Source organism: Haliotis cracherodii, unplaced genomic scaffold (genome assembly GCF_022045235.1).
Source record: "Haliotis cracherodii isolate W230 unplaced genomic scaffold, xgHalCrac1.p SCAF_43, whole genome shotgun sequence".
Classification (NCBI taxonomy): domain Eukaryota; kingdom Metazoa; phylum Mollusca; class Gastropoda; order Lepetellida; family Haliotidae; genus Haliotis; species Haliotis cracherodii.
This window is the reverse complement of record NW_027266301.1, coordinates 1,065,117-1,088,621: the sequence shown is the minus strand read 5'-3', so window position 1 is coordinate 1,088,621 and position 23,505 is coordinate 1,065,117. Positions and strand designations below refer to the sequence as shown.

Below are 23,505 nucleotides of genomic sequence, written 5' to 3'. Positions count from 1 at the left end.
TTAGCATTTGTTTTCTCATTAAGGGATTTGCAGAAGGTCTGCCATGACTCTTTTTTAGAATCGTCTATGAGTTGTCTTACTTTCGTCCTGGCTGCTCGGACTTGGGCAAAGGCTGATTTATCCCTTTTTGACCTATTTAGGGCTTTCTTTCTCACTCTCCTAGCTTTTGCTATTTCCCTGTTCCACCATGGTACCGGCGTTTTGCCAGTTTTGTGGTCTTTTTTTGGAATTGATTTTTCAGCTGCGGCAATAATTGCTGGTGAGATTTTGGCAAAAAAGATCAGGATCATCCGAGGCAATTTCTGAGGACTTGAATGATATACATTCCTTCCTGAATTTAGGCCAGTCAGCCTTTGCATAGTCCCATGTGGGCTGAGGATCGGGCTGTTCCTCTAATTGTGGTGGGCTACCTATGTAGGTGAGTATAGGAAGGTGATCGCTTCCCCAAGTGTCGTCATGGACTTGCCATTGGCAATGTGAGGCGAGGTGTTTGGTGGTAATTGTAAGATCAATTGAACTCCACGTGTTGTGGACTTGGTCATAACGTGTGTGACTGCCGTTGTTCAGAGTTATGAGATTGTCGTCCTCAACCCATTTCTCTACCATTTTGCCGTATTTGCATGAATGATTCCTGTCTTCCCAAAGAGGGCTGTGGGCATTAAAGTCACCAAGGATTATCCCATTTTTGCCTACTATTTGAGCTATAACTTGGCTACAGTATGTATTTAATGAAAGTTTGAACAATAGAAAGGAATGTGATTGGTTGATACATGATTGGTTGTGTCATATGCTAAATGGATGGCTGGACAGAGGGGAATACTAAATCCTGTTAATCCTGTTGGACTGGCACTAATCTTGTTGACATATTTACTGGATGCTTTGAAAGAGATTAGGGTGTCACTATAGATGAGCTTGTGTGGGGCTAATCCTTAATGCCCTATAGACGAGCTTGTATGGGGGCTAATCCTTAATGCACTATAGACGAGCTTGTATGGGGGCTAATCCTTAATGAGTCTTAATTGAAGTAATGTTATTCTAATATACCCCGGTAGGTGATGACAGATATACTTAAATAAATATCCTTTTTCTGGGAGATGGGATCTTGATACCTTAGGCTAGCATCCATCTAAAAAGCTTTAACTGAAACTACTGATATTTTATATATGCATTTTACCTAATGATAATTATAACTTGCTAAACTATAATTATATGAAATGATGTATAAATATTACACCATGATAACTCATAAAAGAACTTGATGTAGATCTAATTATTATAAGATAACTTAGTATAAATGTTAACCATGATAGTAGTTTGGAATCCTAGTCTAAAACCTGCTTGTTCCGGAGTGAAAAACTGTTCCTGCTCAGCCCATCTATACAACCTATTACTAATAACTTTAGCAAGAATCTTCCCTGAAACTTCCAATAATGTAATAGGACCATAATTAGCTGGTAGGCTAGAACTGCCCTTCTTATGCAAGGGTAATATAACACCCAACGTCCAGTCAGACGGATACGTGTCCGAATATAAAATTGCATTAAACAGAAACTGTAGCATATATATACACTGGTCTGGGACATTCTTGAAAAACTCGATACTAATACCACTGAAACCTGGGGCTTTACCAGACTGCATACTAGATGTAACATCAGTAACCTCCTGGATAGATATTTCCTTGTCAAGGAAGTCATCATCTACAGTTGATAAAACAAGATTTTTATCAATAGAATCAACATAAGATTTTACAACATCATAGAACTCAACTTCAGTCAGGGAAGTTTGAACCCCTTTGAAGAGATCCTGAAAATAATCAATCCACTCAGAGGGCTTAATATGACTAAATCCCACGTATGTCTTTTGTTTTAGAGTTTTCCAGAATAGTTTGCTATTTCTTTCCTCTAGAGCACTATTCAGTTTGTCAACATAATTTTGAAACTCAAGAAACAGTTTAGACAAACAAAGTTGTTTATATAACAACCACGCCTCCGTGTACCGCTGTCTATCAATACTACTGTTAGTAGTAGTCACAGTCATAAGCAAACACATACATGATAAATACATACGCTCTCACTCACTCTTTCTCAAATGAAACATTTAGGAAAGGTGAAGATATACAGTGCTAGATTTCTCTCAGAACTTACTGCCCTAGTTGAAACATTTAAATAGCTGCAATTATATGACTCTGTAATGACGTATCTAAATTTGTATGAAGACTGTGTAACGCTACAGCTGATTACACAACTAGATGCAAGTACATTAAAACAATACGTATAGAAACATTGCTAACCTGTTAGAACGACCTCAGGTGAAAATGCTACACACAGCGAATGTTTGTTGTCAGCATGGTCAAGGTGTAGTGGCTGGTGTGCTGGTTAAATGCTGGGTGTTAGTATTTTAAACAAGGCCAATCAGCGTTAGCAGAATTAAACAAAGGACCGACCCAAGCTACCTACCCTACCCCACAACCAGTAGTAGTTGATTAAAGAAAACTCCATGCAGAGATTAAGTCATTATTCTGCTGCAGCACCATAGAATACAGCAGCCATAAATGTTTCTTTAATTTAATGCAACACAATAAAAAGTTAAAACATCATTTCATTACAAAACATTATATGTATACAAAAATATAAAATACAGAAAATACGCATACCGTATATGACCGCGGATAAGCCGACCCCGTAGATAAGCCGAGGTGTTAATTTGACCATTGAAATACGAAAGAAAATGATATGACCCGCAGATAAGCCGAACCAGGAATTGAAAGACAAAAAACACTGCGAAGTCGGTGTGCAAGACATGTGCCGGTACTCGCAGATATTCAAAAATATAAGATGAAAAATGTATATAAAACACTGCCACACAAAGACATACCTGAAAATATAAAAACTAGCAAAATTTCAAAGTGCCATTTCCTTGTATTGCATTCAGCATGGTGTTGAAGACAGTCGTGACATGAAATCATCACACTAATATCTTCTTTGATAGGCATTTAGAAGTTGGAGTACTAAGTAAGGATAAGAATTTATGGATGAACAACTTCTTTATTACAATTAAGAGCGACGTTTCGGTGTAGGTTCTATCACCGTTATCAAGCCAGTGTTCTACAGAGTCTGACTGACTGATATAGAAGATTTAACGTGCGCTTTCCGACTGCAGCGTATTTCGCACACGGGCCTGGCCGGACCATTTAGTGTATTCCGAGAAGGGTGAAAGTGGTGTGTGCAAGCCAAGAGGGGGCTTTTAGGGGTTGCTAATATTGATTTTTTGAAATTTTTAAATTTGGAATAAATGCCGAGGTGGGTGGAGGAGGCAACTAAGGGAGCCGGATGAGGTGGGTGTTTGTATGTTTATTGGATTTTGGATTGGTAGATTAATTAATTTTTAGATGCGCTTAATTAGGTCTGTTTTGATTAGGAATACGCCTAGGGCCTTGAAGTTTTCTAGTTTATTTTGAGGGTTTAGTATTTCATCTAGAGTAGGAACCTTATTAAGATTGAGGGTGGTTTGTAGTGTGGTTCTGTGTGTTTGATAGTGGGTGCAGTGAATGAGTGTGTGTTCTGTGGTTTCGGGTTGTTTGCAGTGGGGGCAGTTGCCTGTGGTGTGTCTTTTAAGTTGTTTTAGGTGGTTATTTAGGTTAGTGTGTCCTGTTTGGAGTTTTGTAATTAATCTGTCAATTTTTTTTGAGGGGTGTAGGATTTTAGGTTTGGCTAGTGGTTTTCTGAGCACTTTTTTGATTTGGCTATTTGAGTTTTGATATTGATTATGCCATTTTTTGGTTATTTTTTGTTTGTTTACACTTTTAATTTCTGATTTTGAGATGGGTAGGTTTAGGCTTATTTCTGGTATTTTGAGAGATAATTTAGCTGCTTTATCGGCGCTTTCGTTGCCGTAAATTCCTATGTGGGCGGGGATCCCCAAGAAGGTTATTTGTTTGCCTGCTTTTGTTAGGTCGTTGGAGCTTTTAAGTATTTGGTTTATTAATTTAGGTCGTTTTTGGGTATTTTTGTTTTGGAGGGCTTGTAGTCCACTAAGGGAGTCAGTGAGAATTAGGATTTTTTTGTTGTTTTTAGATTGTTGGTTATGCAGGGCTGAGGCCATGCCCATAAGTTCGGCCGTGAATATAGATTGGTTGTTAGGGAGTCGGTAAGATTGTGTGGATATAACTGGTTGTGTGGTATGGACTCCAAAGCCTGTGTGGTTGGAGATCGGGTCTGAAGATCCGTCAGTGTATATGTGACACCAATTTGGCCAATTTTCGTGTATGTATGCAAGTGTGGTGGTTTTAGCTATGTTTGGGTCGGTTTGTTTATTTATTTGGTTAGCTAGCGTTGTGTCTATTTGGGGTATTTTGAGTTTAGGGGTGAAGATATTTGATTTTTTGCAGTTTTGTTTAAGATTTTGAGCTTGGTGTTCATTGAGGTAGTTAGTTATTCTTTGGGATATTGGTGTGAGTAAGGGGTGTTTGCGAGCTAGAGCTTGGTTTCTTGGGCTAATGTTTTGGTTAATTAGGTTTTGGATGAGAGGGTTTGTTTGGGACGCGGCCCAGAAATTAAGGCTTAGATGTTCCCTGCGTAGATTTAGTGGCATTTCTCCTGTAAGGGCCTGAAGTGAGGTGTAGGAGGTGCCATGTTGGGTGCGTGTAATTAGTTTGAGAGCCTGATATTGTATTGAGTCAAGTTTTTTAGAAAGAGAGTTATTTAGGGTATTGTATATGGCAGAGCCGTAGTCTAGTTTTGATCTAATTAGTGTTGTATATAGTGAGAGGAGGGTATCTTTGGAGGCTCCCCAGTTAGAGCCGGTGAGACATCTTAATGTGTTAAGGTCTTTGCTGCATCTAGTTTTTAAGTTTTGGACGTGATCGAGCCTCCCAGGTGAGGTGTTGATCGAAAATAAGTCCTAAGAATTTTGTTTGTTTTTGGAATTTGATTGTTTGGTTGTTTACCTGGAGGATTGGGTAGGCAGGTTTCATGTTTTTATGTTTGAATACTACTCCTGTTGTTTTATCTGAGTTAAGGGAGAAGCCCCATTTGTCTGCCCATTGTTGTATTTTATTTAGAGATTTTTGGATTAAGTTTTCTGCCATTTTAATGCTTTTAGTGCGGATCCATAGGGCTCCGTCATCCGCGAATTTTGAAGTGTTTAGTTTAGGGGATAAGCCCTCGAATAGATCATTTATCATTATATTGAAGAGGGTTGGGCTGAGGATGCTGCCCTGGGGAGTGCCATTTTCTAGGGGACACTGGTCCGATAGTGTATGGTCTATACCCACGGTAATTTTGCGATTGTTTAGGAAATCTTGGATGAAGTTTATTATTTGACCTTTTAGTCCTATTTTTTTTAGTTTTTGTATTAGCCCGTGGTGCCATACCATATCGAAAGCTTTAGAGAAGTCGAGGAATATGCCTATGGTGTATTGCTTGTTTAGCTGTCCTGTTTTTATATCCTGTTCTAGTCAGGCAAGGTTATCGAGAGTTGATCGGCCAGGAGTGAAGGCACTTTGGTCAGGATTTATGATGTTGTTTTGGTCTAGGTAGTGCTGTAGCCTATTTTTAGTCATAAGTTCCATTATTTTGCAGAGATTTGAGGTTAGGGAGATGGGCCTATAGGAGTTTGCCTGATCTGCTGGTTTATTTGGTTTAGGTATTGGGATTACTAGAGCTTCCTTCCATGAGGATGGGACCTGTCCGTTTAGGTAGACTAGGTTGTATAGTTTAAGTAAAGTTTGGAGTAGTTTGGTAGGTAAGTGTTTGATTATTTGGTAAGAGGTGAGGTCTAGGCCAGGGGCTGTTCCTTTTTTTCTATTGTTTAGTACGTGATTTAGTTCTTCTATGGTGTAAGGTTGATTTATTTCTAGGTTGTCTTGTCTGTTTTCTTTGGAGAATTTGGTTTCTTTATTTAGTTTATCTTGGAATTTCTTACTGAAGTTACTGTTGCTGCTAACTTTAGAGAAGTGTTTGGCTAGGTTGTTGGCCTTTTGGGTGGGGTTAGTTGAGTTGTTTATATTGGGTTTTTTTTGTGCCGTTTGATGCCTCGGATGGCGTGAATTTTGCGCCACACCTTCCTAGCGTCGGTGTGGTGGTTTAGCTCCTCACAGAATTTTTTCCAGTTTTTGGTTTTAGCAGTTTTAACTAGGTATTGCACTTGGTGGTTAAGTTCATGAGCTGTTTTGAGATGAGAGGGGTCTCGTTTAGCTCTGCTGATTTGCGTTTTAGTCTAGTTAGCTCTATTTCCTCATTCCACCAAGGGACAGTGGGTTTTCCTGGGTTGGATGATTTGAAGGGGATTGCGGATTTGGCTGCGTTAATTATGAAGTTAGTTAGGTTTTGACAGAATGTTTCGGGGTCTGTTGTTTCTAAATCGTTTAGATTAGCTTCGTTGCATAATTCTTGGAATTGGTCCCAGTTGGCGTTTTTGTACTGAAATTTAGGTTCCTGTTTAGGGGTTTGATTTGGTATTTTTATATTTCCTAGGGTTATATTTATGGGAAAGTGGTCGCTGCCTAGAGGTACTGGGTGGACGTCCCACATCAGACTTTGTGCTAAGTCTGGCTTACATATTGTTAAGTCGATAGCCGACATGGTGTGGTGGGTTTTGTCGTATCTAGTTGGTTGGTTATTGTTTAATAGTATTAGGTCATTTTTTTCGATCCACTCTGATATTAGTTGTCCATGGTTGTCTAGTTTATCTGCAATGCCCCAGGTAGGATGATGGGCATTGAAGTCTCCTAGGAAGATGGTTGATTTATTTCCTAATTGGTAAAGGATATCTAGGTATGTATCTTTAATTGGTTTTAGTGTTGAGTGATAGATGTTAATGATTTTTATTTTTTGGTTATTGATGGTGACTTGGATTCCATTAGCTTCTAGATTAGGAGTGTTTACTTTAACTTCCTCGTAGTTAATATCCTCTCTAACGTAGATGATTAGACCTCCTCCTGTTCTGCCTGGCATGGTTTTGGACCTGTCGGTTCTCACTGCGTTATAATTTGGTAGGTTGAATTTAGTTTTATGTGAGAATTTGGTTTCTTGAATACAAGCTACATGGGGACCTTTATCTATTTTGAATTTAGCTTTGAGTTCAGAACCATGGCCGGAGAGGCCATTGGCATTCCATTGAAAAATGTTTAGGCCTTCCATTTGGAAACTGGGTGGATTTATGTTTGGTTTAGGCTTGGTTTAGGTATTTACTTTAGTAGGTTATTAAGGTTGCTGCTGAAACGGTCGAAAGAGGTGGTGATGAGTTTTAGTTTATGTGCTACACCAAAGAAGGCTTTGGAGCTGGCTTCTGGATTAGACTGCTTTAACACGTAAGCTAGTAGGAGGACTAAGTTGTTTAGAATTTTGCTTGCTACGTTTTGGGTGAGTTTTTTTCTATAGCTTTTGGTTTTTGGGGCTGACAAGGTAAGATCGTTTATTTCCTCTGAGGATGTGTACTCGTCCTCTTCGGTTAAGTTGTCTTTAGTTTGGTCAATCTGTTCGGTGGTGGGTTGCATGCTGGGTTTGGGTGCGAGAGTCTGAGTGGTTTCTGTAGTTTCCCTGTTGACTGGGTGTTCGGGGTTGCCTGTAGGTTTGGGAGTGTTGTTGCCCTTGTGGCTGTGATAGCTTGTGTTAGTGCTGGTTGTGTGGTGGTCGTTGTGCGTTGGGTTTTGCTTGCGGGTGTAGATGTGGTAATTGTAGGATGAGAGGCGGGGAGGGTGAGAGTGTGAGTTTGTGGGATGTGTGGGGTGTTTGTTTCATTTGCGATGTATGCGTCTCGCTGATTTTGGTCCCATACGGAGACTGGGTATACTGTTTTGCGTGCGTGAGTGTTGTTGTTTGGGGGTGGTGTTGGTAGTAGTGGTTTGTATGCTTGCGGTGTGGGTTTTTTGGTTTGGATTTTGGCCGTGTTTATGTCTATATGTTTGTTGGCCTGTTGGGTGAGTGATAGTCTGTGGGGGCATTGGTTCGAGAGTGATGAGTGTTTTATGGATTTGCAGTGGATGCACCAGGGTGTGCATATGCCTGGGCAGTCCGTTTGAGCACAGTTTTTGCATTTAGTTTTTTTGAAAGTACATTGGTTAGCGGTGTGATTATATTGTAGGCAATTAGAACATTGCTTTACTTGCTTGATGTATGGTTTGACCTCTAAGTTATGGTTAGCGCCGAAAGTGATATGTTTGGGGGCTTCAGGGTGTTCAGCTGTTTTTTTAAAGTTTATTATTACAATAGGTGTGGGGGTGGTTTTCCCGTTTCTGTTTGATTTAATCCTGCGGAGGCTAGTTATTTGTGGTTGGGTTTGGATAGTGTTAGCTTCTTTGGCGTATATGTCGAGGTCCTCGTCGGTTTCCCTTGGGTGCACTCGAATAACTCCCCTAGTGTATATTTGCCAGTTAGGTTTAGAGCTATTTACGGTGAATTGGAATATTTGTTTAATTTTAGTTGCTGCTATGTAGGATTCTTGATTTGGGAAGATTATCTGATATCCTTTGAAACTACGTTTGATGTTTAGGTAATTGATTTTTTGTTGCCTTAGCCACATGCCTACAGTGTTGGAGCTAGTTGTACTGAGGGGGTGGCCGAAAAAAAGTAGAGGGCCCATGTGGTGATGAGGGCTGCAGGTAAGAGGGTGTGTGAGGTAGGTGATGCCGATGCGTCTAGTTTGCGGTTTTTTGAGTTGCATGCTTGGGGAGGTGTGGTGCTGGGTTGAGTTTCCATGTAGGAGGCTTGAGGGTCTACAGAGTAAGGTTGACAAGTATATATACAGGTAGGAGGCAATGTTTATACTGTAGAGTAGATATCAGATGTAGTTATACTGGAGTGGAGAAACCTCTTATGTACACACAAGGGTAGTGATGACAATCATCGGTGAAGTCAGTGACATAAACAATGAATGAAGCTAGTATTATAAAGAACAGGATTATGGCTGATTGGGGCCTTTGATGTGTTGATGGTAGGCTGTTTGTTTATGTCACTGACTTCTCCGAAGATGGTCGACGGTTGAATCTAGATGGTTGTTTTATCACACAACCACGAGAAATTCTCTTCTCAGTTGTCTCACTTGACTGTCTTGTTGTCTGTGCTGGAATCTGAACTCTCTCTGTAGTTTTGCTTGATGTTTGGTTTACAGGCTTGTCAGCACAGTTGCTCATGGGAGTTTCAGCGGATGTTCTTTCCACACTCAGCTCTGGTTCAAACAGGATCCTTTCAGCCATATCTGTATCCACAAACAATGGAGGAGCTTCATGAGACTTTCTCAAAATGTCGTCTGTTTCTGCGGAAGTTACTGCCAACTTCTGTATGCAGCTCATACGACCTCATATCCACCTGTTGTTCTATAACAGCTTTCCTCCACTGTTTGTCGAACTTAGTAGGCTTAACTCTTACCACATCGCCCTCCTTCAGAGCAGGAAGTTCGGTTGTGCCTCTATTGAAGTAGTAAGCTTGTTTAGCTTTTTTACAAGCTATCTGGTCAACAGTCTTAGGTTGTAAATTATTAAAAGTGTACTTTCTGTTGGGAGTTTGGTCTTTCTTCTCCTGCTAAAGAGTCACTATACAAGAGAAAATCCTATTCCCTCTGTCGGAACATTTCAACAGTCCAGGAGAGCTAAGTAAGGATCAGTTTGGGCATGTAGTGACTTTGTCATCAGCTTCCTAGCTATCTTCACCGCACTTTCAACTTTCCTGCTGGATTGTGGGTAACAAGGTGACGATGTAATATGCTCAAATTCATAGTTGTCTGAGAACTTACGAAAAGATTCATAGTTGAATGGTGGACCGTTATCAGAGATAATCAGATCCGGAATCCTATGTCTAGCTAGATGTGACTTGAGCTTCTTGATGATTTCAGGAGCTTTCTTCCTGTGGAGCCTGTCTACTTCGAAAAAGTCAGAATAATAGTCAAAAGACTATTGCAAGCATTTTCTTTTATATCTGTGCGTAATGTTGCTCTGTGCTTGTCATTGATCTGGATGCATATGCCACTGGTTGTCCATCTTGCATAAGACATGTTCTGAGGCCAGTTTGTGAAGCATCACATTGGAGATAAGTGACAGCTTCGTTATCAAAATATTTGAGAACAGGAGGTTCTGATAGAATGTGCTTAATCTTCTCCATGCACTGTCCATGTAGAGTGTTGTCCCATAGAAAGTTCACATCACCTTTCAGCAGATCTCTCAGTGGAGTGGTGATTTCAAAGAGATTGGGTACAAACTTTTGCACATAGTTGACGATCCCCAAGATGCTTTGCACATCTTGATTGTCAGTAGGAGAAGGCATTTTCTTGATAGCCTCAACCTTGTTCTCATCAATTTGGAGTACCTGCAGTGAGTACATGACACAGATAGGGCCTTTTTGGCAGATTCAACTTCAGTTTAGTCTAATTCAGTTTGATGTCCTTTGCTCGACAGCAATCAAAAAGGGCGATTAATTTCTTGTCATGATCAACCTCAGCATTCTGATCAATTTCTCGTAAACTAAGATATCGTCATGAATCGCACAAACACCATTCAATCCAGATATGGCATCATTCAGTCGTCGTTGGAACTCTTCAGGAGCTGGTGAGAGGCCAAATGGCATACGGAGCCAACGGTACTTTCCCCAGGGAGTTTCAAACGTTGTCAGGTAACTACTCTGTTCATCCAACTAAACATGCCAGAACCCATTTTTGGCATCCACCAAAGAGAAACATTTGGCCTTGGCCAACTTTGGCAACACATCATCTATAGTCATTATCGGATAATGGTTTCTCTTGAGTGCCGTGTTTAACGGTCTCGGGTTGATACAGATCCTGATTTTGTTTTGACACCCAATCTGTTGGTATGTCCACAGGTGTTACAATCCTCTGCTCTGTCAGTCTTTCCAGTTCAGATTTCAGCTGAGATTGTACAGCAACAGGAATCTTGCGACATGGTAACTGTACTGGGGTTACAGTATTGTCAACCTCCAAGTGTAGAAAACCTTCCAGAGTTCCCTCACCATCAAACAAATCCTGATAAATGAGTCATTTCCAGTTTCCCAGGCTAAAGTGAAGAGTCAGCAGTTAGATTCATCTCAGGTGATTCCATCAACATAATATTGTCAAAGTTCACACTGATCAGTTGCATCTGTTGGACAGCTCGTGCTCCTAATATTGGTTAGCAACTCTTCTCAGACACAATTAGAAACTCAACACTGAACCTGCAGTGATTCTTGGGGTTTTGTATCAACACATGTCTCTTCCCCAGAGGTTTTGTGTCTGCACCATTGTAGATTCGCAGAGTGGAAATCCGATTAGTGTCCAATTTACTGAAGTTGTCATCCCTGAACACTTGAGTATACTATAACGAAAACAACCATGCAAATGTGAACAAAATCAGTTCCATGAAATCCTTATGCAACAAATATACATGTATCTATGCAATGACAGTATGAAAGTGATCATCTAGCCAATTTGATTTAGTACCAGTTAGAAAACTAACCAAGTGATCTTTGTAATGTGCAATTTCAGTACAAGGTAATTACCGCTTTGCACAGATTCAATAAATATATCATTGAAGGTTCTTTGAATTCAGGAGTCTGGCTTGGCGGTGCGACTCAGTACCGAATAATGATAATGAGTAATGTCATAAAAAGTACAAATTAAACATCTCAGCAAATATTTCGCATAAAGAAATTTGAAACCAGGAGTCTAGCTTTACCGCGTGACTCAAACGGTACTTGTGGGTACTATTGCCCTTTTAAGTACAATGGGTGCTCTTCCCGTGTCTTTGATGGAGCTTGCCCCGATATTTCGGGTGCAATGCCCAAGAAAAAAATCCTTAATTCCGACATCAAAACTCTGAAATGCTGAATACTGCTGTGCTGTTAATTACTTAATATTGACATACAATAAACATATGTGTGGGGATGGCTCACCCAAGAATATCCCCAATCTGTATTCAAAGTCCTAGACTATGCATTCAATTTTGTACCAAACTGTGCACATTAATAACTTGTAACAAATGACAAATTTTGTCATTTAGATTTTTGAAATTATGAGTCAAGCTTTAAGGTGTGACTCGATAACCCTACAGCTTAGGTTTGTCTGGGCCCTAGCTGCACCTATATGTCTGGCGTGGCCTGGAGACATTTCAAAGATTCCCTAAACAATATCTTCAAAGATCTAACTTGACTAAAGATGTAATTTTGAGTATATTGCATATGTACAAAACTGAATTTTGGAAAGACACATTTTGGCATTAACATACTGGCTTTGATTAAACATACCTGGTTGCACTATTCAACAGTCACACAATATATATCCTTGATTGAGTCCATGTAAGAAAACACAAATTAGTAAGTCCCCATGAGATATCTTGTATCTTGTGTCCATCTTGTAGGTGCCTATGAGGCGGTTTCTGTATAGTGCAGGGTCTGCATGAAGATGGCTGTGGTCGTGTCTCTTTGGGCAATGAGCCTTTGCAATTAAATGTTCTTCAGACAATGGGTGTCATAAATCAGTCGCTCTGACACTACCATCACCAATAAATGGAAATTTCTAGACAGATCACCTTTCAGATCTAATTTAGTAGACAGTGGAATGTTAACTGGTATGTGAACAACTTGGGGTGCAGCCTGATTACCTTCTGCCATTATCAGTCAAAAACAGTAATCAAGCAATATGGCGTAATGGCTTTCTGTAGATCTATTCAATAACACACAGAATAGTATTCAGTCAGTTCAGATAGAAAACACAGCTGTTCTCATTGATCAGATTACTGGTTGATATCCCTTACAGTCAGAGTATATATTAATTTCACCATGAAATATGACAAAGTTCAGTAGATTTACCACGCTATATCGGTATCAAGAACGCATGTGGTCAGTCAGACAGGGAGCAGAAACAGTCAGAATAGGGAATGTCAACACAGTTTAACGAAATCTGCGTTTTATTTCTGACACCATTTTAAGTGTTTGATGTTACCAGACTTCATAACTATCAAGTTATAACAGATAGAAGTGGTTGGTCATTGGATTTACTTCTCAGCTTCTAGAACGCCATCAGATAACTAACATACAGTGACATAATGCATATGGGCGTACAGTAAGGGAGGTAACTCTAAAGCCATCAATATACCTGTAACGAAATAAGTACAAAATTTGGAAATTATTATCAATTAAAATGTAAAGTAGACACATATGAATAAAAACTTCTTTAATTACTTATAGATAACAGTTACAATTTGTCATTCATAACTTCTAAGTTATGCCTATCAAACAATTAAACGAAAATGTAGTTATTTTGTTTATTTGCAAACATTTCTGAATGCTTGTCTATGGAAATAATGTCATGTAAACAAGCACAGACTGAGGTGCTCTGCAAAAATCATCAATCAGGATAGACTAAAAGGAAGGTTGTTGAAATCAGTTTTAAAAATGGAGTTTCTAATGGATCTTTTCCCTTTTGCATCCATTTGAATGTAACAGTAATTTTATACTTAGTCATCTGTTCTAAGGAATTATTTTGAATTTTACTTTTCAACCAGGAAACACAGCCAGTCTCTCTTAGTACTGTTTTGTGTTTACAGGCTGTGAGTGGCGTCCCCCCCCCAGCAGTACATCTTCCTCCCAGGGATCATGTCCATCAGGCCAGGTCCAGACAACCAACACTCTCTCTCTTCTAGAAAACACAGCCAGTCTCTCTAACTACTGTTTTGTGTTGACAGGGTGTGAGTGGCGTCCCTCCCAGCAGTACATCTTCCTCCCAGGGATCATGTCCATCAGGCCAGGTCCAGACAACCAACACTCTCTCTCTTCTAGAAAACACAGCCAGTCTCTCTTACTACTGTTTTGTGTTGACAGGGTGTGAGTGGCGTCCCTCCCAGCAGTACATCTTCCTCCCAGGGATCATGTCCATCAGGCCAGGTCCACACAACCAACACTCTGTCTCTACCAGGAAACACAGCCAGTCTCTCTAACTACTGTTTTGTGTTGACAGGGTGTGAGTGGCGTCCCTCCCAGCAGTACATCTTCCTCCCAGGGATCATGTCCATCAGGCCAGGTCCAGACAACCAACACTCTCTCTCTTCTAGAAAACACAGCCAGTCTCTCTTACTACTGTTTTGTGTTGACAGGGTGTGAGTGGCGTCCCTCCCAGCAGTACATCTTCCTCCCAGGGATCATGTCCATCAGGCCAGGTCCACACAACCAACACTCTGTCTCTACCAGGAAACACAGCCAGTCTCTCTAACTACTGTTTTGTGTTTACAGGGTGTGAGTGGCGTCCCCCCCCCCAGCAGAACATCTTCCTCCCAGGGAACTTGTCCATCAGGCCAGGTCCAGACAACCAACACTCTGTCTCTTCCAGGAAACACAGCCAGTCTCTCTAACTACTGTTTTGTGTTGACAGGGTGTGAGTGGCGTCCCTCCCAGCAATACATCTTCCTCCCAGGGATCATGTCCATCAGGCCAGGTCCAGACAACCAACACCCTGTCTCTGCCAGGAAACACAGCAAATCTCTACAACAGACAGGTGTCTCTCACTGTCAGTGTGGAACATGACTCCTTTGACCCTCCCTCGTACACAAAGTCCGTCAATTCAAATACAATACAGTTCCCTGGTGAGTACACATCAACTCTCAGTTTACTTGTTGTTTTGATTCATGGTCCGTATTGTATCAACAGGAAAGAAAATTATCACGTCAGCAGCAGTATAAAAAAGGTTTACGTTGTCTTAGAAGTTCATTCAATCAGTCTCACCTTATGTGTTGACAGATGAAGTTAAGAAGTGAGATTTGTTTTAATTATATTCCCAAACAATGGAAATGTTAGCCATGTCAAGAGGGTATAGTCATTGGGAAATGACACAGACTTGGGTGGAGTTCAATGCTTGTTAATAATCATTTGTAGTTTGATTGGACAAGCACAAAGGTCGGTTGCCAGAATTATGGTGATAAATTTGCTTTGTAACTGTTAAAGTGTTCATCAAAATACCTTATTCAATCTTTGACAGTAATTTTAAGAATATACATGTATACAAACACAGAAATAGGACATAAACCTATTGTGCTTACAATCTGCAAGTTTCAAACGTCGATTTGATACATTTACATTTCATGCCAAAACCTCTAAATTAAAACCATTGACAATACGGGGAAATAAACTTGAAATCTTTCATTAAAAGTAAGTGATTAGTGACGTGCCATGGATTGAGTGTAATTTATATGATTGGTTTGAATGGTTGAATTCAGTAATCACTGGGTTTATTCTGTGTGTGCTTGCTTTCATACATTCAAACCATAATTTCCTGCATTATATCTCCAATATGTGACACAGACATTACTAAGTGAGCATCTGTGAGAGTTGTTAGGTAAAAGGTATCTGACAGATACAAGTGCAGAAAAATTTGTTTCTTACAAACCCTAAAATCGCACCATTTTGGCATCAAATCAACTTATATTTTGTCTATTCTCATGATCACAGTGGCTTACTCATACCTAGTGTGATCCTCAACAAAACTGTTTCAGCCTGTGCTGTCAATGTTGTCAATAATGCGAGTTTCATTAAATCGAAAATTTGACCTTTGGCAGAAGTGGAGGCCATCTTGGAAAATGGCCACCATAAAACAACTTATTTCCAGACAACAACTTTGACAATGCATTTTGCATTTCCTCATCACCTTTCTTTGAGTAAAGAGCTGTTGAGCAGTGAGAATAGTATCTAACCTATGTGCTATCATATCTCGATCCTGTGCTTAGCTTTGTAAGAAGAGGCTTGTCTTCTAATTAGAGAGCACATTCTCAGACATGGCATTCAATTCCAAATGTGGAAGCATTATGCAGAATTTCCCCAGATGTAGGAGTTTTATCACAAAACAAACATTTTTCAGTCAAAGATTGTTTGCCCTCACTACCTCTTCATGTGTATTTATTGCAGACATGTTCACTTTCGTTGATGACTGTGTTCCCCTTCTGTGCCCTTGTTAGCTTTTAGTTTTGCTAAAACGGAATCCAGGAGGCATGCCATTTTGCCTTGATTGAATGTATGAAAGTTCTCTCAATGGCCACACCAGCACCCAGTTGTGTTAGAGATATGGTCTTTGGTAAGCCATTTTTATTATCCCCCGCCACGAAGTGGAAGGGGGATATAGGAATGGGTGCCGTCCGTCCGTCTGTCACACTTCGTTTCCGGAGCAGATCTTGAAAAACGTACCATATTTCTTCACCAAACTTGGCACATAGATAGATCTAGTGGTGAACTGGTGCCTTTTGATAGTTTGGGATTTTTAAAAAAGTTATTTTTTTAGTTTCCATGGCAACGACTTTGATTTAGACTGCAAATGACAGTAGTCTCTTGTTTCCGGTGCAGATCTTGAAAACCGTACCATATTTCTTCACCATACTTGGCACATAGATAGGTCTAGTGGTGAACTGGTGCCTTTTGATAGTTTGGGATTTTTAAAAAAGTTATTTTTCGAGTTTCCATGGCAGCGACTTTGATTTAGACTGAAAATGGAGGTAGTCCTCGTTTCCGGAGCAGATCTTGAAAACCGACCATTTTTCTTCACCATATTTTGCACATTGATTGGTCTAGTGGTGAACTGGTGCCTTTGGATAGTTTTTAAATTTTTTTAAGAGTCATTTTCGAGTTTCCATGGCAGCGACTTCGATTTAGACTGAAAATGGAGGTAGTCCTCGTTTCCGGAGCAGATTTTGAAAAAGGTAGTATATTTCTTTACAAAAAGGCCCCGTGAACATAGTTCACAGGAGCTAATGCATTGCACACACCCGACATGTCATATTGGCGGGGGATGTGAGTATTTCATGCTTGTTTTTCTTGTTTTCCTTGGAAACAATTTGTACTTAGTCTCATAAGGGGGTGGATTTCGTTTCTGGAGCAAACTAAAATAGCATTCAATATCCAACAGATCCTTAAGTGGTGCCTTTTGCTGTTTGCAGATTTGGAGCCTCTTTGATTTTTCTTGATTTCCATGCAAACAATTTGGACTTAGTCTTAAAAGGTGGGGGTAGGTGTCATTTCCGGAGCATAACTTGAAAACTTAGAAAGATTTTTCATCCAAACCTGGTACATGTATTAACCAATGGCTGAAGTGGTGCCTTTTGCTATTTAGGAACTTTTCAACATTTGATTTATTCCTGTTTCCTTGAAACCAAGTTAGACTTTGCTGAAACGGAGATTGGCATCATTTCCGGAGCAGAACTAAAATACTATTCAAATTTTCCATCAATTCTTATATTAATTAAGGGCTGAAGTGGTACGTACCTTTTGCTATTTATGAATTTGTAAAAAAACAAAACTTTTTTCCTGTTTCCAAGGCAACAAGTTTGACTTTGACTCTGTTGATTGTGGTGTGTTTGTCCGGACCATATCTCCAAAACTTATAGGATTCTTTCATGAAACTTTACACACACACACAGACCAGGTTGTCAAGTGTGGGGACCATGAGGATTTGTCATTTTCTGATGACTTTTGTATGAGTTTGACAACAATCTTATGTACGATATCGAATCTATTTTTTATAAAATTAATTCAGAAATTCTTTATGATATTATTTAGATATCATAACATTAAAATTTATCTGGAATGTGACCCATGCGACAGCATGATAAAGTCCCTCGTGCAAAATGTAAGACACTAGTATCATAAATCACGACTGAAACATATCATAGTGATACAATAGATACCACCAAAAAGACACAGAGATCAAGTAAAACTTGCTATTTCAGTTCCCGTAACCTCTGTGACACTGACAAACATCAGCTATGATAATGAGGAGATAGGACAAGCAGCGGGTCAATCCCTGACCTTGACCTGTGTGACATCAGCCAGTTTCCCTACATCTACTGTGACCTGGGTGAACTTGCCATCAGGAACGACTCCTACAGTCAGCACAGAGACGACATCTGGTGTCCTGGTGAAGACAACAAGCTCTGTCACATTCACTGTCAGTAAGAATGACCAGGGCAGGAGTATTCACTGTCAGGCTGAAAACATCAACGGTCAGACATCCCCACAGTCTAACAGAGCAGCACTGGAGGTTTGGTGTAAGTAGACATAGTCTAACAGAGCCACACTGGAGGTTTGGTGTAAGTAGACATAGTCTAATATAGCCACACGGGAGGTTTGGTGTAAGTAGACCCAGTCTAACAGAGCCACACTTGAGGTTTGGTGTAAGTAGGCCTAGTCTTACAGAGCCACACTGGAGGTTTGGTGTAAGTAGACCCAGTCTTACAGAGCCACACTGGAGGTTTGGTGTAAGTAGACCCAGTCTAACAGAGCCATACTGGAGGTTTGGTGTAAGTAAACACAGACTAACAGAGCGATACTGGAGGTTTGGTGTAAGTAGACCCCGTCTAACAGAGCCATACTTGAGGTTTGATGTAAGTAGACCCAGTCTAACAGAGCCACACTTGAGGTTTGATGTAAGTGGATACAGCCTAACAGAACCACACTGGAGGTTTGGTGTAAGTAGACCTAGTCTTACAGAGCCACACTGGAGGTTTGGTGTAAGTAGACCTAGTCTTACAGAACCATACTGGAGGTTTGGTGTAAGTGGATACAGCCTAACAGAGCCACACTGGAGGTTTGGTGTAAGTAGACCTAGTCTAACAGAGCCACACTTGAGGTTTGATGTAAGTGGATACAGCCTAACAGAGCCACACTGGAGGTTTGGTGTAAGTAGACCTAGTCTAACAGAGCCACACTTGAGGTTTGATGTAAGTGGATACAGCCTAACAGAGCCACACTGGAGGTTTGGTGTAAGTAGACCTAGTCTAACAGAGCCACACTTGAGGTTTGATGTAAGTGGATACAGCCTAACAGAGCCACACGGGAGGTTTGATGTAAGTAGACCCAGTCTAACAGAGCCACAATTGAGGTTTGATGTAAGTGGATACAGCCTAACAGAGCCACACTGGAGGTTTGGTGTAAGTAAACACAGACTAACAGAGCCATACTGGAGGTTTGATGTAAGTGGATACAGCCTAACAGAGCCACACTGGAGGTTTGATGTAAGTAGACCCAGTCTAACAGAGCCATACTGGAGGTTTGATGTAAGTATACCCAGTCTAACAGAGCCATACTGGAGGTTTGGTGTAATTAGACCCAGTCTAACAGAGCCACACTGGAGGTATGGTGTAAGTAGACCCAGTCTAACAGAGCCATACTGGAGGTTTGATGTAAGTGGATACAGACTAACAGAGCCACACAGGAGGTTTGATGTAAGTGGATACAGCCTAACAGAGCCACACTGGAGGTTTGGTGTAAGTAGACCCAGTCTAACAGAGCCATACTGGAGGTTTGATGTAAGTAGACCCAGTCTAACAGAGCCACACTGGAGGTTTGGTGTAAGTAGACCCAGCCTAACAGAGCCACACTGGAGGTTTGGTGTAAGTAGACCTAGTCTAACAGAGCCACACTTGAGGTTTGATGTAAGTGGATACAGCCTAACAGAGCCATACTGGAGGTTTGGTCTTAGTAGACGTAGTCTAACAGAGCCATACTGGAGGTTTGGTGTAAGTAGACCCAGTCTAACAGAGCCACACTGGAGGTTTGGTGTAAGTAGACCTAGTCTAACAGAGCCACACTTGAGGTTTGATGTAAGTGGATACAGCCTAACAGAGCCACACTGGAGGTTTGGTGTAAGTAAACACAGACTAACAGAGCCAAACTGGAGGTTTGGTGTAAGTAGACCCAGTCTAACAGAGCCACACTTGAGGTTTGATGTAAGTGGATACAGCCTAACAGAGCCACACTGGAGGTTTGGTGTAAGTAGACCCAGTCTAACAGAGCCATACTGGAGGTTTGGTGTAAGTAGACCTAGTCTAACAGAGCCACACTGGAGGTATGGTGTAAGTAGACCCAGTCTAACAGAGCCATACTGGGGGTTTGATGTAAGTGGATACAGCCTAACAGAGCCACACGGGAGGTTTGGTGTAAGTAGACCCAGTCTAACAGAGCCACACTTGAGGTTTGATGTAAGTGGATACAGCCTAACAGAGCCACACGGGAGGTATGGTGTAAGTAGACATAGTCTAACAGAGCCACTCTTGAGGTTTGATGTAAGTGGATACAGCCTAACAGAGCCACACTGGAGGTTTGGTGTAAGTAAACACAGACCAACAGAGCCACACTGGAGGTTTGATGTAAGTGGATACAGCCTAACAGAGCCACATGGGAGGTATGGTGTAAGTAGACATAGTCTAACAGAGCCACACTGGAGGTTTGATGTAAGTGGATACAGCCTAACAGAGCCACACGGGAGGTATGGTGTAAGTAGACCTAGTCTAACAGAGCCACACTGGAGGTTTGGTGTAAGTAAACACAGACTAACAGAGCCACACTGGAGGTTTGATGTAAGTGGATACAGCCTAACAGAGCCACATGGGAGGTTTGATGTAAGTAGACCCAGTCTAACAGAGCCACACTTGAGGTTTGATGTAAGTGGATACAGCCTAACAGAGCCACACTGGAGGTTTGGTGTAAGTAAACACAGACTAACAGAGCCACACGGGAGGTTTGATGTAAGTGGATACAACCTAACAGAGCCACACTGGAGGTTTGGTGTAAGTAGACCTAGTCTAACAGAGCCACACTGGAAGTTTGGTGTAAGTAAACAGACTAACAGAGCCATACTGGAGGTTTGATGTATGTGGATACAGCCTAACAGAGCCACACTGGAGGTTTGGTGTAAGTAGACATAGTCTAACAGAGCCACACTGGAGGTTTGGTCTTAGTAGACGTAGTCTAACAGAGCCATACTGGAGGTTTGGTGTAAGTAGACCTAGTCTAACAGAGCCACACTTGAGGTTTGATGTAAGTGGATACAGCCTAACAGAGCCACACTGGAGGTTTGGTGTAAGTAGACCCAGTCTAACAGAGCCATACTGGAGGTTTGATGTAAGTGGATACAGCTTAACAGAGCCACACTGGAGGTTTGGTCTTAGTAGACGTAGTCTAACAGAGCCATACTGGAGGTTTGGTGTAAGTAGACCCAGTCTAACAGAGCCACACTGGAGGTTTGGTGTAAGTAGACCTAGTCTAACAGAGCCACACTTGAGGTTTGATGTAAGTGGATACAGCCTAACAGAGCCACACTAGAGGTTTGGTGTAAGTAAACACAGACTAACAGAGCCATACTGGAGGTTTGGTGTAAGTAGACCCAGTCTAACAGAGCCACCCTTGAGGTTTGATGTAAGTGGATACAGCCTAACAGAGCCATACTGGAGGTTTGGTGTAAGTAGACCTATAGTCTAACAGAGCCACACTTGAGGTTTGATGTAAGTGGATACAGACTAACAGAGCCATACTGGAGGTTTGGTGTAAGTAGACCCAGTCTAACAGAGCCACACTTGAGGTTTGATGTAAGTGGATACAGCCTAACAGAGCCATACTGGAGGTTTGGTGTAAGTAGACCTATAGTCTAACAGAGCCACACTTGAGGTTTGATGTAAGTGGATACAGCCTAACAGAGCCATACTGGAGGTTTGGTGTAAGTAAACACAGACTTACAGAGCCACACTGGAGGTTTGGTGTAAGTAGACCCAGTCTAACAGAGCCACCCTTGAGGTTTGATGTAAGTGGATACAGCCTAACAGAGCCATACTGGAGGTTTGGTGTAAGTAGACCTATAGTCTAACAGAGCCACACTTGAGGTTTGATGTAAGTGGATACAGACTAACAGAGCCATACTGGAGGTTTGGTGTAAGTAGACCCAATCTAACAGAGCCACACTTGAGGTTTGATGTAAGTGGATACAGCCTAACAGAGCCACATTGGAGGTTTGATGTAAGTAGACCTAGTCTTACAGAGCCACACTGGAAGTTTGGTGTAAGTAGACCTAGTCTTACAGAGCCACACTGGAAGTTTGGTGTAAGTGGACCGAGACTAACAGAGCCACAATGGAGGTTTGGTGTAAGTGGACCGAGACTAACAGAGCCACACTGGAAGTTTGGTGTAAGTGGACCGAGACTAACAGAGCCACAATGGAGGTTTGGTGTAAGTGGATACAGCCTAACAGAGCCACATTGGAGGTTTGATGTAAGTAGACCTAGTCTTACAGAGCCACACTGGAAGTTTGGTGTAAGTAGACCTAGTCTTACAGAGCCACACTGGAAGTTTGGTGTAAGTGGACCGAGACTAACAGAGCCACAATGGAGGTTTGGTGTAGGTGGACCGAGTGTAACAGAGCCACAATGGAGGTTTTGTGTAAGTGGACCGAGTATGACACACTGTTTGCTAGAGAGGTGGTTAGTAGTTTCATTGTAAGTAAACCAACTATACTATGTAAAAAAATCCATATTTCATAATGCTTTGGACATATATGTACGAGTGTGAATAATTTCTATTCTATCATTTTCCTAGGTATTAACAATTCTTAAATTTTTTAAACCATTGTATTTCAACCAGGTTGAATCATTCATTGTGCCATGCAATAGTTTTTCAAATTGTTTCCTAAATATTCATTATTCTTGGTAATAAGTCTTTCCGAAACATCTACAGTTGTACCTGGTTAGTAACTTTAATGGTAATTCTACATTTTTAGCAAATTATATATGAGCAATTCACGTTCAGGGGATCTGAAAAACGAATCTGATACCTTTATGACATATGTGAATGTGTGCAGTGTTGTGTGGTTTTCAGTGTGGCAAATGTTAAATGTTATGTAAGTTACATTATATAACCATAGTGTGAAATTAAAATAAAAAATCACATCAACAGTTCTACACTGTAAATATTCTTTCAGAAGGCCTTACACCAACATATAAACATTTAGACAATACAGTCATGATCATTCTACATTCTTGTCACCAGACGGACCTGACAGAAACCAGGTGAGAGTAACAAAACCAGCAAACACCATCGTGGCAGAGGGCCGTGACCTGGCCTTGACCTGTGAGACCTTGACCTCTGTGTCTCCTGGAGTGACCTTCACCTGGGACTACAGTGATGGATCTGGTATAGCAGGAGGAAGTACAGGATCTGTGACAGGATCAGCGGGTACCATGTGGTCTCAGACTCGGACATTCCGTCCTGTCAGGAGCAAGACAGATGTCAGGTGCAGTGTGAGAAACACCAGGATAGCAGCGGCGGTCACCAAGACTCTGTCACTCGGGGATGTCAAGTGTAAGTTGATTTACAGGACGTCCGTTTCTTGTTCTACACCACTATCTCCATGTAGTTTGTAGGTTTCCTCCACCAAAGACATATTATGGATGTCAAGTGTTAGTTGATTTAGAACACTCCTGTCCTGTCCAAAATGTGAGCTGGTCTGGATCATCTAAAGCAATATGTTTGTTCTCTTTTTCTCAATCCCAATTTCATTATATTCACAGGGATGTGGGGGGCTACAGTGATTCCTTGCCACAGTGCCTTTGGCGGTCCAAATAATTGATGAGCGCAAGTATTATAGACGATCAGCGGTTTAACCGAGGTGGAGTTGTAGGTGGTAGATGACCAACCAAGCAGTAAACAGTATTAGAAGTAATAAGCACCCCGCTCTTATAATTAGCGCCCATGGAGATATTTGCTTATTTTATAGCAAGTGAAC

The 23,505-nt window shown here is 41.1% G+C and overlaps 1 protein-coding gene across 1 annotated transcript in view; it reads left to right on the top strand.

Moving 5' to 3' along the window:
• The window catches only part of LOC139441721 (mucin-3A-like), a 193,036-nt gene that overhangs the window by 113,881 nt on the left and 55,650 nt on the right, over window positions 1-23,505 (top strand). Inside the window, exons 5-7 of the mRNA XM_071222515.1 lie at window positions 14,347-14,557; window positions 17,684-18,001; window positions 22,770-23,081. Of these exons, the coding sequence (XP_071078616.1) occupies window positions 14,347-14,557; window positions 17,684-18,001; window positions 22,770-23,081 (841 nt within the window). The remainder of the gene's footprint in view (window positions 1-14,346; window positions 14,558-17,683; window positions 18,002-22,769; window positions 23,082-23,505) is intronic.